The sequence below is a fragment of the Cynocephalus volans genome, chromosome 1 (genome assembly GCF_027409185.1).
Source record: "Cynocephalus volans isolate mCynVol1 chromosome 1, mCynVol1.pri, whole genome shotgun sequence".
NCBI lineage: Eukaryota > Metazoa > Chordata > Mammalia > Dermoptera > Cynocephalidae > Cynocephalus > Cynocephalus volans.
This window is the reverse complement of record NC_084460.1, coordinates 238,600,676-238,619,161: the sequence shown is the minus strand read 5'-3', so window position 1 is coordinate 238,619,161 and position 18,486 is coordinate 238,600,676. Positions and strand designations below refer to the sequence as shown.

Below are 18,486 nucleotides of genomic sequence, written 5' to 3'. Positions count from 1 at the left end.
CCAGCCTGACATCTGGGTAGGCTGGCTGTTCCAATTGCTCAGTGCTGAGCAGCCAAACAGACTTTTTCAGATGGTGGAGAAAGAAAATGGTGAACTGAGTCAGTGGGAGCTCTAAATATTCCTTCTACCATTTAAGTGGATTAATGAAACATGACTCCCTTCCATTACACAAATTGCCAGTCACAGAAAATACCAACAAATTGTCCCCACTCTTCTTAAATACAGTTAAGTTTCAAGGTGATAAACTCTTGAGACTTGTTGTGTCATGGAGGTAAAACCACGTGCAGTTTACAGAATCTTACTTAGCACACTCCAGAAGACTTGACAATTTGAAGGGAAAGAAGGAGGAGTCATTAACTTGGAAATTAGGTACTTTCAAAAGTGATTCTCATTGGAGGAGTAAGAAATAGTAGTAGCAGCAGCGAAACTTTATTATATGTGATGGAGTTTTGATGCATTGTCCCTTCCAAAACTCAGGTGGAAATTTGATCTCCAATGTGGCAGTGTTGGAAACTGATTGAGTCATAGGGGCAGATCCCTCATGAATGGATTAAAGCTCTCCCTGGGGGAGGGGGGATTAATGAGTAAGTTCTCACTCTGTTCCCGCGAGAGCTTGTTGTTTAAAAAGACCCTGGCACCTTCTCTTTTTCTCTCTGGCTTCCTCTCGCCATGTGATCTGCTTGTACCCACTGGCTGCCTGCTGCTTTCCACCATGAGTAGAAGCAGCCTGAGGCCTGTGCCAGATGCAGCTGTCCCAGAATCATAAGCCAAATAAACCTCTGTTCTTTATTATTACCCAGTCTGAGGTAATTCTGTTATAACAACACAAAATGGACTAATACAGAAAATTGGTACCAGAAGAGTGGGGTGTTGCTATACAGATACCTGAAAATGTAGATGCAGCTTTGGAACTGGGCAAAGGTTGGAGGAGTTTGGAGTACTTAGAAAAAGACAAAAGGATGAGAGAATGTTTGGAATATTTTAGAGATTGGTTAAATGGTTGTGACCAGAATGTTGATAGAAATGTGGACAGTAAAGACCATGTGGATGATGAGGTCTCAGATAGAAATGAGGAACTTATCAGGAATTGGACAAAAGATAACCCTTGCTACACCATAGCAAGGAATTTGGCCGCATTGTGTCCATGCCCTTGGAGTTTATGGAAGAGGGGACTTAAGAGCTGTGAACCAGAATGTCTGGCAGAAGAAATTTCTAAGCAGCAAAGCATTAAGGAAGCTGCATGGTTACTTCTAACAGCCTACTCTGAGTTATGGCTGCAAAGGCATGATGTAAAGCCAGAATTTAAAAGAGAAGCGGAGCATATAGATTTGGAAAATTTGCAGCCTGGCCATGTGGTAGAGAAGCAGAGAGCAGGAGAAAAACTCAAGGGTGAAGTAGATAAACTAGTTGCTAAAGACATTATCTTGGCAGTGACACAGCCAGATGCTAATAACCAGGACAATGGAAAAAATGCCCTAAAGGCATTTGAGAAGTCTGGAGGGATGCCCCACCCATCACAGGCCCTGAGGCCTAGAAGGACTGAGTTGTCCCAGAGGACAGACCTGGGGCACAGATGCCCCCAGGAGCCTGCTTCCAGCATCCCAGCTGCTCCTGCTGGAGCAGCCCCAAGTGTGGTTTGTGCAGCAGCCCTGGAAAGTAGAGGCCTGAAACCTCGGTGGTGTCCACCTGGTGTTAAGTCTGCAGGCTGGCAGGGCATGAGAGCAATGGAGGCATGGCAGCCTCCACGCAGATTCCAGAGGATGTATGGAAAAGCCTGGGGACCCAGGCAGAGACCTGCTGCAGGAGAGGAGCCACCACAGAGGCCATCTACTAGAGTAATGCCAAGCAGGAATGTGGGATCAGAGCCCCCACAGAGAGCCTTCACCAGGGAAATGTCTAATACAGTCAAGGCACCCCAGAACTGCAGAGCCACTGGTAACATGCAACACAGGCCTGGAAAAGCCACAGGCACCAGCGTGGCCCAAGGGGCTGTACCTGGCAGAGCTGTGGAAGTGAGGTTGCCCAAGGTTTTGGGCACAGATGCCCCATTGTGCCCAGGATGCAGGACTTGGAGTCAAAGAAGATTATTTTGGAGCTTTAAGACTTACTGTCTGCCCTGCTGAGTTTCGGACTTGTTTGGGGCCTGTTTTTCCTTTCTTTTGGCCTATTCTTCCCTTTTGGAATGGGAAGTATACCCAATGTCTGTTCCATCACTGGATCTTGGAATCAGATAAATTTGTTTTTGATTTTTACAGGTTCCCAGCTGGGAGGACTTTTGCTTTTGGTCTCAGATAAGACTTTGGAATTTGGACTTTTAAGTTGGTGCTGGAACAAGCTAAGACTTTTGGGACTGTTCAGATGGAATGATTGTATTTTGTATGTGAGAGTTACATGAGTTTTGGAGGACCAGGGGCAGAATGATGGAGTTTGGATGTGTTGTCCCCTCCAAAACTCATGTGGAAATTTGATCCCCAATGTGGCAGTGTTGGAAACTGAGTCATGGGGGGGACTCATGAATGGATTAATGCTCTCCCTGGGGGCAGGGGGATTAATGAGTGAGTTCTCCCTCTGTTAGTTCCCGCAAGAGCTCATTGTTTAAAAAGACCCTGGCACCTTCTCTTTCTCTATGGCTTCCTCTGTGTTGCTTCCTCTCACCATGTGATGTGCTTGTACCCGCCGGCTGCCTTCCACTTTCTACCATGAGTAGATGCAGCCTGAGGCCCGTGCCAGATGCAGCTGTCCCAGAATCGTAAGCCAAATAAACCACTGTTCTTTATATACTACCCAGTCTCAGGTAATTCTGTTATAGCAACACAAATATGCTTACCATGTACCAGGCTCTATTCTACATGCAGCAAGCCAATGATCTTACTGCAAGTAGGAATCTCATTTTTGAAGGACAAGTTTTGACCCAGAGTCCCTTCAAAGATTCCAGAGCATCACACGCATAAACATGTGCACACACACACACACACACACACACATTCTTAGGAACCTAGGAACACAGATCAGAGAACAGAGAAGTTTAGTATAATAAAATGCTCAAATACAGCAAAGCACTGGAAAGAGGGAGAAATGTGAGACTGGAAAGGTTTGGGGGTGGCGGTGGTGATGGGCAGTGCTCAGGCAAAGCTACAGCGTAGGATAGAGTGCATGACTTGAAGTGGGAGGTCAGGAAGTCATTGTGAATGGTTCTTGGTGGAGAGAAAAATTATGGACTAATTTCATATCCATTGCTTATTTTTAATTTCTTCCTCCTGTCATTACCCCATCTATATTTATAGTTTCACAGTTTAATAAGAAATATATCTGTTCTTTTTTTTTTTTTTTAAATCACAAGTTATGTTGATCCAAATCCAGAAGCAGTCCAAACTAAACAAAACACCTAGAACTAATGCCAATAATCCCCCAGGCATGGCTTTATGTCCTTTATTTTGCTCTCTCGCCTTTCAATCTAATTAGGATAAAGCCCTGGAAATCCTAAACTCTGACCAATGAACAAATAATCAAATAACCTGGGAATAATGTAATAGACTTTGCAGTCCATAGCTAAACATAGAGCTAACTGGTCAACCCTTTCAGGCTTCTATATTCCCCTGTTCCTTTATACGGCAAGGAGGAAAATACATTTAAGAAGGTAAAATGACCATCCAAAGAATCCTCAGAATTTTCTAGGCAGAAGAGCTGGTCCAGAAGTATCACTTCCTCTGTGTCTCCCTAGAACCCAGCTCTGGGTTGAGTTCCTCATCTATAAAATGAGAGAGTTGAACAAAAAGATCTCAAAGGCTTCTATAATCTTAAATCTGGACAGGTCAGGTCATATAAACTTGGTAGATAACTTGTTCAGAGAAAAATGAAATATTCCTGTGAGTAACAAGCACAACCCCATGCAGCACCAAACTTTCGTTGAATGCTTACTACATGCAAAGTACTGTGTTAAGCACTTTGCAGGCATACACTGTCATAGGTACTTTCATTCTTCCTATTTTAAGGATGGAGAAAGAAAGGCACCAGGAGGTTAAGTAACTTGCTCAAAGTCACAAAGCTGTCAGAGTGGCAGAACTGAGATATAAAATTAAGTTTGTTTGACTCCAAAGCCTGCTATGCCACAGTGCCAAGGGTGTGTGACCATCATCTGTGGACATGTCTTCTTGTAAAATCTCCAAACTGGAAACAACCCAGATGCCCATCAACAGAAAATTGGATTCATAAAGTGTGTTCAATAAAAAAAGTTAATATTAAAGATATAATATTAAGAAAAAAAAAAAAGAGAAAAAGCTAGAAACCAAAGAACACATGCTGTGTGGTTGTAGCTATACATAGTTTAAAAACAGGCAAAATTAAACTATAATAGTTAGCGATGCACACTCAGGTGGTTACCTCTAGGGAGCAGAAAGAGAGTCGCAATCCTGAAAGGGCATGCAGAGGGCTTCTGTGGTGCTGGCAAGTTCTGTTTCATGATCTCGGTTGTGCTTACATGGGTGCTTGCATTATTCATTACACTATCCATCTCTGTTTTAAATGTTTTGTTTTGTTTTGTGTAGGCATGTTACATTTCAGAATTTTTTTTTAAAGTCAAAAACAAAAATAGTCTCAATCTTGTATTTCTCACACAGGAGCTTTTACCAGCGTGGAACAGTCTGGAAACATGTTTCCTCACTCTTTGCCTGGCCAATTCCTCATCTTCTTCATGTCTCAGCTTTGGGGTAAGCTTGTCTGACCTTTCTCTACTCCCTGGCAACTAGATATCCCTGTCGTAGTTCCCACGGCTCCTGTGCTCACCTTTATCAACACCCTGGTCCAAGGAGATTTGATTTAAAATTCGTTTATTCATTTTCCCTTTGGAATATAAACTTCACAAGAGCAAGGTTGGATCTTGCTCCCTGTGTATTGCCAGCACCAAACATAGTGCCTGACACTTAGTAGTTGCTCAATAAACATCTGGTGGATGAATACCCAAATCAGTGAGTAATAACAGTGCATTTCACTCTCTCCCAGCCCTCTTTGAATTTAAACCAACAATTTCTCTTTTGCTAAATACTATTTTTAATGGAAGCAGACAACCCCAGAGTTTTCCCAGTCATTTTAGGAGTTCTAGTTACTTAAGGAGCATAAATGGTGATAAAACCAAAAGAGTCAAATAAAAATGAAAACTGAGAAAAACATCTTTCCATGGTTTTACAAACAATCATGCAACCAAGTTTCTTTCTTTTTTTCTTTTCCTTATTTGATTTGGGACTATATCTATCTTACCTCCCTACAGCACTTAAGATTGATTACATCTAATTTAGGGAGCATACTCATGTCATGATTCTCATGTATTCAACTACCACACAGCCAACTACTTTGTTCCTCTCTGGTTGTTTTTCTTATTTTCTTGGGTAGGTAGTGGGTACCAAGCCAAAGTGGGAGCCAGGTTTATTTTTAAACATTTTTCTTCGTGATTTATACATAAAAATTTTACTACTGCTGTATGAAAGACACTGTTAAGGAAATGAAAAGACAAGCCATAGAGCTGGAGGAAAATATTTGTAAAACACATATCTGACACAGGACTAGTATCCACAAAAAGTAAAGAACTCTTAGACCTCAAGAATAAGAAAGCGAATAACACAATTTGAAAATGGGGAAAAGATCGGAACAGATACCTCGTTAAAGAAGAGATATGGATGGCAAATAAGCTTAAGAAAAGATGCTCAACGTCATGTCATCAGGGAAATGCAAATTAAAACAATAATGACATGCCACTCCATGTATTAAAATGGCAAAATGCCAAGACACTTACACTATCAAATGCTGGTGAGGATGCAGATCAATAGGATCTCTCATTCGTTGCTGGTGGGAATGCCAATTTGTACAGCTACTTTGGAAGACAGTTTGGCAGTTTCTGACAAAGCTAAACATACTCTTACCACACAATCCAGAATGGCACTCTTCGGTATTAACCCAAATGAGTTAAAAACTTACATCCCCCCCAAAATCCACACACCAATGTTTATAGCAGCGTTATTCATAATTGCCAAAACTTGGAAGCAACCAAGATGTCTGTCAATAGGTACGTGGACAAACTGTGGTACAACTATACAGCGGAATATTATTCAGCAATAAAAAGAAATGTGTTATCAAGCCATGAAAAGACATGGAGCAATTTTAAATGCATATTGCTTAGTGACATTCTAATGTCGTATATCTAAGTGATATATGACATTCTGGAAAAGACACACTAGGGAGACAGTAAATAAATAAACAAACAAATCAGTAGTTGCCAGAGACTTGGGGGGCATGCGGGTGCGGAATGAAGAGGTGGAAATATGGGATTTTTAGGCCAGTGAAACTATTCTGCATGATACCGTAATGGTGGATAATGGTCAAAATCATAGAATGTACAACACAAAGAATGAACCCTAATGTGAAATATGGCCTAATGTATCAATATTGACTCATCTACTGCAACAAATGAAACACACTAATGCAAGATGATAATAATAGGAGAAAATGGGGAGGGGAAGGTAAAGGGACATATAGGAACTCTGTACTTCCTGTTCAATATTTCTGTCAAACAAAAACTACTCAAAGTCTAATAATTTTAAAACATTCTGAAAAATATCTGTTTCTCCCAGTCTTGTAAAACAAACAAAAGTTCACTCCACTCTTATCACTAAACAACTGTATGTTTAATTTTAAAGTTGAAAGAATCCTTTAAAATGAAATAAAATAGGCAGCTAAGGTTAATAGGGCAGTCTATAGAGTATATGCTGTTTCGATTACATAAAATAAGAAAGGAATTTAAAAGTAAAATTTCTCTGGGCACATTTTACAGCCATGCCATCAACATCCACCTCCTGCGTTGTCTGGCAGCTGCACTCCTGATGTTCTGGGTCAATGCCAGAACCGAGCGAGGTGCTGGCAAAAAGTGCATCCTGACCTAACGCACTCAGGAAAGCACCGGAAAAGTTCAGCAAGAACTTTTCTCAGATATGGTTGCAGTAACAATCTAAGCAGAAATAATGTCAAAAACTATCCAACTTTGTAACGTGCTTTGCTGAGCTGCAGGAATGAGAACGGGCTGTGGAAAGGCTTTCTCTGAGGTATATGGCCTCATGAATGGTGGCCTGGCAGCAAATGACCCCACAGCTTCTAACTACCTGCTGTCACAGCCACTGCCTCTTTCCCCTTGAGCCGCCCCCAGCCTCAGCTCCTCTCCACGTGGTCAGAATCTTGCTATCAGCTCAGCCAGCTGTAAAGTGGGTACAGTGCTGACCTCCGTGAACTGCATCCCTTCTTCATCCTTAGTATCCTGATCCCCAATTTGCAAGGAAAATGGGGCTCCATAGTAAATCTTTCCCTCTTGGTAGGTATTCTACAAAATTCCTTTAGAGAGCCCTGATTTTGGACAGAGACCTCAGCTGAGGCAACTGCCAGGACTACAATCAATGTCCCAAGCCAAACAAACACAAACCAACCAAAATCCCAGATCTAGGAAATGAGAGAAGTCTTTTAAGCAAAATAGGTAGGGAAGGTGTATGATTAACATAAATGGGGCTAAATTAGAAATTAAATGTGAGATTAGGAGAACTATAATCTCTTTTCTTAACTCCTTCCATCCCTTAGCCTTTATACCCACAAGTCTTGAGCTGTGAACTTGCTTATGCCAGCTTTACCTAAATTCTTTTGCAAAAAGCCAGGGTATGAACATTATAGCAATGACATACATATTAGAAACATGTGAACATATTCCGATCCGGCACGTTTTAGAGGAGTTTTGCTGTGCAGGAGAATATACAGCAGCCAGGCTGGGAGAGGTAGTATAGTTTATAAAATAGAAATAACCTCTAAGGTAATAATTCCTAATAATTTTAGAAATTGAAACACTTTAAAAACTTTTTAGAAGTTTGGAACAACTCCCATCCTCCTCCTGTAGAGCAAAGCTACAAGTAAATTTAACTTTGTTCTTGACAACTTCCTGAGAATTTAATGAGACCACCTGAGATACGTGAGGACACTCAGCATGTCACCAAACCCGCTCTGGAAAATAACAGCTGCAAAGACCAAGATATTAGAATTGCATTAATATCTTAACTGTCTTATTTCACTTCCTGGCCCTGTGGTTGGCATATGGTAGGTGCTCAATTAATGTTTGTAGAATGAATGAATAGAAAGGCACACACGTGAAGCCCACCTTCCCTGATTCAGTGTAGCATCAGAGACAGAGAATGTTGAGAGCAGCGGTTCTCAAAGGGAAGTCCCCAGCAGCATCTCTCGACTGGAAATTTGATAAAAATGCAAGTCCCACACCACCAACCGCCCGCGCTGCCCCCCACCCCTGGCCCTGCCCCAGAATCAGAAACTATGGGATAGGTTCAGCAATCTGTTTTAACAGGTCCTCTGGGTGATTTTTTTTTTCTCTTATTTATAGTAAACTTTATTTTCATTGATATTTCATTTAACATAATTTCAGAGTAAGTCTGAGCTCTAAGATAAGCAAAAGAACAGACATCCTAAATCTCATAAAGAGACTTTTTTCATACTGTTCTCCAAACAGGGCATGGAATCTCAGGGTCTCCAACATTGAGACCTAACCTTGAGATTTTATAGATACAGAAAGAAGAGATAACATCAATGTAAAAGAATCAAACTGTATGAAGGTATCAATAAGCTCTTGTGTTACATACTTGCCACCTCTGTAGGGCTGTAATGGTAACCACTCATTTTTTCGTCTATCAAGTTCAGTGCTGTTTTTTGTTTTTTGTAAAAAATAAAATGTCAGAACATGTAGAAATCCTGCACCTATTTCTCTTAATAGATTGAAAATAGTGGAAGTTTGGAGATTTTTAATTCTTCTTGAGTCTGAGCTCGGACATGATTACTACTGATGGGGTCTATTCAACATACTAATTCCAACTTTGGTGACCATCAACAAACTGGCTCCTGCAATTAAACCTGCAGGCATAAATTTTCCAGAGTGGTAGAATCTCATTCCCATAACACCAGCCAAGGTCCCAGATGTAAGTAGGAAAACCCAGACATTCCTCAGATCCTGAGACAGCTGGTAAGCACCTAGGCCTGTTAATCCCCTGAAGAGGAGCCTGGCAGCCAGGGATAGCATACTACCTGCTTTTGCATAGCCAATGATCCCACCAGAAGCAATCAGTGCTGCATAGCTAAAGCCAAACCAATGTAAAGGCACTAGTGAGCGGTGTCCTTCTGCATTGCTCTCTTCTCACTGTCCAGACAGGAGACTACACCAGGCCTGCACCTGCAGCTGAGCCACTCTCCCAAAGGTCTGCACAGGTGGACAAATGCATGCAGCCTCTCCCTCTGGGTGATTCTGATGCCCGCTGACGGTTGAGAACCACAGTCTGAAAAGATGTCTTAACAAGGAAGTGTTTTTCCCACCTCACATGCTAATGATAAAAATCCTGTCTTACTGAGAACAGTCCGGAGACTGAGGCTTTACCGGTTCTTACTGATGAGGATTTAAGGTGAATTGATTGGCACCCAGGCAAGAAGAAAAGATGTTCTTAGCCCAGCAAAGCTGAAAAGAATAGGGATTCAGAACCCCAGAGACTACCCAAAAATGAAGACACACAGTGGCCTCTCAGTCTCGTGTGTGGGATTCTGTAATGAAATTAGGTATGGGACAGAAAGGCCCAGAAGCCTTCCCTCTATTTAGGATCTGGTTTCCACGTGCTTTCCCAAGAAATGTGGCCTCTGAGACTCTGTTGTAGGAACACGTTCTCCCTGTCAAATGAGAGACATCTGAGCCATGTATGATCACAGCATTGCTATTTGGCAAGCTGCTTGCAACACATTCCAAACACAGGACAGCTAGTGTGAGGCAATTCTGCACCAAGGATCTAAGGCAGAGTCTTGCCTGATATAGCGATCTAATTAAAAAAAAGTAGTTCTTGCCGAAATCAAGCTCATCTTCTAGTATTATTATAGGGTAACCAACTCATCCTAATTTTCCTGGGACAGTCCTGGTGATAGCACTGAAAATCCTACATCTTGGAAAACTTTTCAGTCCCAGAAAAATTGAGATGTTTGGTCACCTTAGGGAGTAAGAGTTCCAAGTACAAAATAGTTTGTATTCTGATGCAAGTTTGCATTCTGATAGCTGAACTGCTGCCAAGAGCAACAAAATTTAGCAATGAGCAACTAGAAAGGTAAAGGAAAATAATGAAGTAGATGGCATTAAAGAAGCAGCTGGGTGAAAGAAAGTGCGTGTGAATTGCTTAGCAGTCATGGGGTAGAAAGGCCATGAAAGATCTGGAATCAGATCACTGAAGCCCAATGCCAGATACCAGATGCTCTCTGGTGGCTCTACCAGACCCTGACACTGTGTGTGGTTGGACTGTGACTTCTCAGGAGGCCAGTACAGTACTGCTTGCTCCTCAGCACCCTAAAAACTTAAGATGTGATTTCATTAGAGTTACTCTTAGCAAGTGAAATAATCTTCTGACCTTCAAAAAGAAATATGATTTAAGTATATTCTCTGAAGATGAGAAGATAACCAAGGACAGAGCTACCTCACTAAGTGAGATATAACAGGAAACTCAAGGGCAGGCAACAGGTCAAAGTTAAACTAAAGCATGTGTACTTTACACTAAGATAATACAAGTAAAGGAGCTGGCATGGTGTGTACTATCTATGTGGGAGTTCCTTCCTGTTCTTTTACTCATTGGGGATTTCCTCAGATGCCTGACTCAGACCCATTTCTCTTACTGAAGAAAAAAATGCTTAAACCCTGTTTTTAGACCATAGCACAGAAGAGAAAGAAAGACGGGGAAGAGAAGTACATTACTGTAGAGGATTCATAAAGCAAATGTACTTCACAGGGCCTGGTTTTTCAAAGCCTTGCAGTTTCAAATATTGACCTCACAAAGGACAGGAAATTTTCCCCAGGCTATTGAGTCTCTGTTGTGAGATAAGAATTGTAACACAGCAAGGCTGCTGGCTCAAAGACAGGCAAGTTACTGACTGATATGTAAAGATCCTGGGAAATTGCAGTAAGAAGAGAATGTTTGCTAAAATCAAGCCTTTGTTGCAAATTGCATTACAGAAGGACACCTTGCTTGACTGAATGAATGTTACCAGCTTCTACTGTTAAACTTGTTAAACTGTACTTAGCAAAACCCCACCTATGTCTCTTCCTGTAACTTCTTGGTCTAGAGAATAAATGCAGGAAGAGAACCCCAATTTGTGGTTAACTTCCCAAATGGAAGAAATGCCTCACGCTTGAGGGTCCTGGGATATTAACCCCTTTCTGGGGCTTCTTGCTGCTCAGAAGAGATGGGCTTTGAGTAATCTTTGGTGGCTCCATCACCTAGGGGAAAAGGGGTGACAAATCCATGGGAGGCAAAGCAACACATTACAAAAAGTCAGGACATTAACAATACCAAGAAACATCAGCTTTGTATTGAGAGAGAAGAAAAAATAGAATCTGGCACATTAACTGAAAATCATAGTGCTGGAGGGCCATTTAATGCAATGGTGTGTGGCCCCATTTCTCAACAGCCTCTGAAGGTCTCTCTGCACTACAGCCCAGGGTGATAACTGTTGTTAATAATCACATCCCCAGACAGAAAGAATAAGGAGACTTGTGTTTGGTACATTCAGTATGAAAGGGTTTTAGGAAACTTCAGCTGTGTGGAAAATGTACTTACACAGACTATCTCATTTCTTGATAGTGCCTATTGCTGATCTTCAACCCCAGAGCTGGAGTGATTGTTTTAAAGCATAACTCAGATCATGTTACTCCTCTGCTCATTGGCTTCCCCTTTCGCTGAGACTACAGCCTCCCACTCAAAATGTGGACCTCAGACCAACAACATCAGCACTACCTGGAAGCTCCTTAGAGTTGCAGAATCTCAGGAGCCACCCAGCTCCACTGAATTAGAATCTTCATTTGAACTAGATCCCCAGAGTGTTTGTGAAGACTTTAGGAAGTATGGACCTGCACCACCTGGCTCCTCATCTCCTGAGCCTCTCCTCTTAGCTCTCTCTGCTCCCATCACACAGGCTCTTTTCCCTCCTCACATAGTCTGTGCATGCTCTCTCCCCAGGGCCTTTGCTATGGCTGCTCCTCTGCCTGGAATGCTCTCCTCTTAGATATCCACATGGCAAGCTGGCTCACTGCCTTCAAGCCTTTACTCAAACCTTGCATTCTCAATAAGCCACCCTGACCCCCCTGTTTAAAAGGATAACCACAGCCAGCCCCACTCTCACACTCGGCCCCCTTCTACTCACACTTGCTGTATTTTCTCCCCTGTAACACTGTGCCCTTTTAACACCCCATACCACTGACTTATTTGCTACACTTATTGTTTGTCTTTCTCTGCTAGAGCATAGCAACATGTAAACAGGAATCTGACTTGACACAGAATCCAAGTGCATGATTGTTTTTCTAGTAATTCATTTTTATTGTATTTCTCAAAAGTATCAGACTGTGAGAGCTGGAAAACAATCAACCAAAAATTGTTTTTTCAAAACAGTTTGGGAAGTAGTTGCCCAGGACAGTTCCTGGCACTTAGTAAGTGTTAATAATTATTTTTTGAATAAATGAATGAATAAATAAATAGAACAAATGCCTAATGTATAAACGTTTACATAGTAAAACCAGAACATGTCTGTATATGTTCCTGTTAGTCCTATTAAATAATTTAACGGCTTGGATTAGTGGCAAAGTGATTCATGTTATGCATTTCTTGGGTATGTTGTGCTTTTCTATCACATGTGCGCAAAGAGTCAGCTCACATGGGCCAGTTAGAGATACTTCTTAGACTCTTGACAAAGGGGCTGAAGACAGCCCTGTCCAAGGTCCACATTACAGACTTCTTTGCAAGGCTGCTTGACATTAACATTAGATTTATTCCCTGCCCCTCTCCCCCACTCCATCAGACCCCTGTTTCATAGAACAATGAAGTTAGTCCTTACGGCAAGTTAGAAGGCAAATAATATAAAACAAAAACATGGTTTGAGATAATGGATCATTTAAGGTAAAGAATTAAACACAAAGGTATTACTTGCTAAAATGTCTCTTAAAAAATATATTTTTGTTTCCACAACTGATAATATAAAAATAAACAAAACTGGAAAACTTCTGTTCTTCAGGTCATTTCTGTTGCTTTCTAAGGTCAAAGGGAATTTGAATTACATATAATGTTTTTTCCTGCCTAAACTTCCTTTCCTTTTCCCCTGCCCAAAACAACAGCAGTAACAAAATGAAACAGCTTTTTAACTTGTTCCACTAGTATGCTATTTCTATTTTGGGGTATCAAAGAGACGTATATTTTATTTCAGGATTATTAGAAATACATTTTAAAACCTTTCTCTGACTTGCTTACTCAAGTAGAGTTTCATTTCATTCTTGCTCCCACTATACTCCATCATGGCTTTGGATGCTCAAGAATTCAATTTGAGGACCTAGGCTAGGTTGTGAGGAGAGAATTCATAAGTGGGAAGATATGATCCCAGAGAGTTTAAAATCTAGTAGATGCATAAAAATAACTATACTACAAAACAGGATGTGATAAGTTCTATATGAAAAGTCAAAGAGTAGGGAACCATTGTAGACCTTGAAGAATGGAAAGGATTTTGACAAGTGAATGAGGAAGAAGGAATGTGGAGCAGAGGGGTCGGTAGGAACAAAGTTATGCAGGAGGTTAAGAATGCTCCTGCCAAGTTCAGAGAATAGAGAATAGTTTGTAGATTCTGAAGGAAAGAATGAGGAAGAGAGATCAGTGAAGTTAGAGCCAGAAAGGAAGATTAGGACCAGAACAGAGAAATCTCTGAAGGTCATGTTGAGAAGCTTAGAGTCGATCTGGGGAGCTGGGGAGCCACTGAGGAGTACAGAGAAAGAGAATGTCATGATCAGTGTTATGCTTTAGATAAGCTCCTTAGATATCTATACATAAGAGAGGTTGAAGGAGGAAAAGAATGGGGGCAGGGAGACCACTTAGGATCCTGTTTATAAGTGTAAGGGGACATAATGGTGATGGTGGCAGAGCCAATAGAAAATTGTTTAGATTGGAAGGAAGGGACAGCTGTGAGGAAAGTGCATGTGGGCATTGATAGCAAATCAGATGTGTAACTTGTAAATGTTTGACCTTTTGGGATATTTTTCTAAGACTAGGAAATATGACTGTAACCCAGCAAATCTCTTTGCTCTTTAATAGTTGTTCATTCAAAATGCAGTATATTTTTACTCCTGCTGAGTCAAAACTTAATGCCATATGATAAGAACTTTACTTCTCAACCTGTTACTCATACTCATAGATTAACTGCGTATTTATGTAATAGTAATAAAAAAAAAAAACCAACACAGCAGCAGCTGACAGTTATTGAACCCTTTACTATAAACCAGACACTATGCTATGACCTTTCCTTACACTAGCATGCTTAATCCTCAGTACAACCCTCTCAGATATGAACTACTATTTCCCTCATTTTACATGTGTAGGTGCTGAGGTGAGGAGTTGTTATATAACACTACACAAGAGAGCAGAGATTTGAATCCAGGCAGGTCTGACTCCAGAACCTGTGCCTTTAGCTACTCAAGCATACTTTAAAATTTTATTTTTGGGAGTTACATGTATTTTAAAGTACAATGCTGAAAGAAAAGAAACACCAGATGGAACAAATAGAAACAACAACAAGATGATAGATTTAAACCAAAACATATCAATAATCACATTAAATGTAAATGCTCTAAACGCCCTAATTAAAAGGTAGAAATTATCTATGTGGATAGAGAAAAATACCAACCAAATTCTTGCATAATGGATTCTGCTCCGTCATACTGTCTTTCCCCTAAATTCTCCTCTTCTTTTTACTACTCCTACTCCTACCTCATTGTGGCCTTATTCCTGAAAACTGTGTGGCTGAGAGGAAAATATTCCCTTTGACAGGTTTATCATTTACTACATATACATTTAAAAGGCTCTGAAATCATGGACTCATCCTCTCTTGTCTCTCTCCAAGAATTTAAGTTTCATGTGAACTGAAGGTCATCACACATTTATTATGCATTTTCCACTTCATATTGTACTGCTTTGTCACTGAAAAATAGAGTAAAAGGAAATTTGGAGAGACCTGAGAAATTACTGAATATTTCAGAAAAACTGATGAAGATGTTAAGTGTAACATCAGTATCTTAAGTTGAAAAGGGCTCTTTACTTGGAATGGTCCACATTAGTCTTAGTATCTTCTGATTTATAAATATTTTTTACAATTATATTTCTATTTTATCTTTCAGAAGTATTGCGTATAGACACACACAAGCCTGAAACTGACTTTTATCACATTCTGTAGCAAGGAATTTAGAAAAGGAACCAAAAATAGTCATTTCCCAAAGGCATGTGGCACAATGTCTGTCTCCTCACTGAAAAATGGTCATCTCGCCAAAAGGGCAGAACCACTCCCTAAGTCCATATTTTTTTACCAAGCCTGAGATTTTGACTCTGAATCATCTGCTCCTTTAAAAGCAGGTTAGCCGTTTATCTTTCCTTTAACAAAATGGCATTTTGGAACAGTTTCCTAATTTGAGGTTCTTACAGGTAAAGGGAAAAGCATGACCTTTGATATTTATTTTCTTCCCTCAGAAAAGTAAACCTATGTCGCATGAGTAGGCGGTAAACTGCTACCTTTAATACAACTTTTGCGTCTAGCCGTTAAGTCTTCCCAAGAGTAAACTTTCTGCTAACCTCAGGTCATACGAGTATTACTAATTGAGTCCAGCTTTCTAGACAGTCCTGCCCAAACAACTCACTAAAATGTAAACAAACATGCAAATGGTAGAAACAGCATGCAATTCAAAATGTTCTTCTTACCAAGATTTTGAGGGGTTCTTGAGGGACTCAGTCCTTGGCAATCTGGAGTAGCATGGCATGTCCGAGAAGACAGTGAATCAGTCCCAGAAGCTGACTGCTTCAGAAAGATCCGGTAGGAGAAACATTATTTTATCCTCCAATGAAACAGTCTTAAATACATGGCTTCCATTTAACTAAGGGGCCCTTAACCCTGACTTTAAGGGGGAAAGGCTAAGTACATTGGAGTCCTTTGTAAGTTGCCCCCATCTTGCATAGAATTGAGCGCAGGTCCTCTCCTTGGGGCAATTAGAAGCACAATTTCAACACCTTTTGCTTCATTCATTTATTTCTTCCTTTGAACAAGTCAACTGAACCCCCTCTTAAATTAGTTGTAGTCCAGAATATAAAAACACCTATGTGCTGATTTTCACCTATACTTAATTTTTATTCTTAAGAAAGAAAAAAGAAAACCTATAGGAAGGTATTAATCTACTTAACATTTCTAAGTACATCATCCAAAGGATTTTGTTTTTTTAATCTTACATATGCTCAGCAGAGTTACTGGCAAAAACTGTACATTTTCTTCATTTCATCCTTTCAACATCAAATAGTAGGCAGCAAAAATTGGATCAGACTTCAAAGCCTGCTGTGGGCTCCAAGTCACAGAGAGACGCCTCCATTTCACATATTGAATTCGAGCAGGATATCAAAGTGCTACCAAAGAACCTCGGGTCCTTACTCAAAAAGAGGCTCTAACATCTGTAGAGAGTGGAGTGCACAGACAAATCACCTCAGGGAGCAGCTAGCATTTATTCACAGCAGCAAAATTTCCAGGCTTTTGATTCTCTCTTCACTGTACCTCCCTGTCTCTCTACTGAACCAAGGTTCTTTAGCAAGCTGGGCTTTTGTCTCAAAGACTTCAAAATATCACTAACAGTTTCATGTTTGGATGGCCTGACCAAGCAGCCACAGACAGGTTCACACCCATAGACTTGGATGAGTCTGAAGAAAGGATACACAGTTACTTCCAAATCAAGATATCCAGCTACCTTATTTGCATGTCCTGTGAAGACATCACTCGCTCTTGGAGAACTCTGAGCTCGTGAATGCCTAAAAAAAAAAAAAAAAAAAAAAATTAGAATAATAATAATAATTTTTAAAGGCTTGAAATAATAATTTTTAAAAACCTCAAAAAGGATTATTTTCCTCCAAAGATGTATCAGAACATACAATTTAAGTTTCCCATTGTTTCCCATTCCCATCTTTGTTTAAAAAGATATGGTCAATTTAAGGAAATACATCCTGCTAGGTGTTGGAAAAATCACATTCACGGTCAGCCTGAAATCCTAAGACCCACAGAACTGCCTTTTATAAAGTTGTGTGATCAAATTTGGTTTGGTGAGCACTATTTGACTTTCACAAACTTTATCAAGAAGGCAACCAAATTGGTGCTAAGGCTGTATTTGCCACACAGCACAATAATCACATTCACTGTTAAAGAATTTAAAATGAATTCTGTAGTCAAATAGATTGGGGAAATGCTTGATTATACATAGTTTAAGAAGTTTCTTTATTGCAGGAATAATCTTTTACTCACAATATACAGGTATGGATCTCTAAAGTAGAGGCAAAGGAGGATACAGGATGTCCTAAAGTAATTTGACCAAGAAGCTTAAAGTGATAATTTATTAACATCTAACAAAATATTAATATTTCATGGGACAAAGTTTGGAAAAATCAGTTGTGCTGGGTCCCCGATTTCTAGTAATTGGAACACATTCTGTGAAAGTGTGATTCTAACACACAGTTAAAGTAGGAGCCTCTCTTACAATGCTTTTCACATGGAACCCAGCTGAGTAGAAAAAAATGACTAGGGAAGGGAAATTTGCATTCTGATCCCTGCCTCAATATCCCTGACCACACACACACACACACATGCAGGCACACACACCATGCACACATAAAAAAATATGTGACTTTAGGTAAATTTCTATAGTATTCTGGTTTCTAGTTTTTCTCATCTGTAAAATGAGGGGGGATTGAGATAAATTATTCTTAAGGTCTCTTCCAATTCTACATTAATAATCTTATTCTTTACTTAAACTGACAAATTCATTTCAATATATCTGTTCATATATATTACCTTCAAAATGCATCCATTTATAGTAGATTATAAGCAATATGCCTATTTTAAAAAAATCACAACAGTACGTGGGAGGAGGTATTATAATTATATGTTTATTTGTGACCTGCTTTATTCCATGCTCTATAGCAGCACCTAACTCGGTGCCTGGTACATAATAAATGGTCAATAAATATTAGACAAGTTAAATGAATAAAAGAATGACTAGTAGACTCCCAAAATATGGGGCCATATAGATCAGTAAGAATACACTTACTGTAAAATTAAATTAACTAGCATTTATAAAGCATGTAATATTTTTAGAAAATTTTTTAAATGTCTAATGAGAGCTTCACAACCATTTGAGTTAGGCACTTTAATCACACTTATTATATAGATGAAGAAACTGAGGTTCAGAAAGTTTACTGGATTTTCTCAGGTATCATGGCACATATCCGGTAGAGCACATTCATCTGACCCCGAATCCTCTGTTCTTCCTCTGAATCACGATACACCCTATGCCCTTCAGTCTCTATGCATCAGCCCAAGGGACTC

General features: G+C 40.1%; 2 protein-coding genes across 2 annotated transcripts in view; both read right to left on the bottom strand.

Annotated features, from left to right (window-relative positions):
- The window catches only part of MYO3B (myosin IIIB), a 386,192-nt gene that overhangs the window by 76,432 nt on the left and 291,274 nt on the right, over window positions 1-18,486 (bottom strand). The window contains exons 32-33 of the mRNA XM_063085773.1: window positions 16,859-16,919; window positions 15,831-15,927 (exon numbers count right to left, since the gene is read on the bottom strand). Of these exons, the coding sequence (XP_062941843.1) occupies window positions 15,831-15,927; window positions 16,859-16,919 (158 nt within the window). The remainder of the gene's footprint in view (window positions 1-15,830; window positions 15,928-16,858; window positions 16,920-18,486) is intronic.
- On the bottom strand, window positions 8,862-13,389 carry LOC134388374 (transmembrane protein 14C-like). Its single transcript, XM_063111368.1, has 2 exons — window positions 13,347-13,389; window positions 8,862-9,216 (listed from the first exon to the last, which is right to left on the bottom strand). The coding sequence occupies exons 1-2, from the start codon at window positions 13,387-13,389 to the stop codon at window positions 8,867-8,869; spliced, it is 393 nt and encodes a 130-aa protein (XP_062967438.1). The 3' UTR covers window positions 8,862-8,866.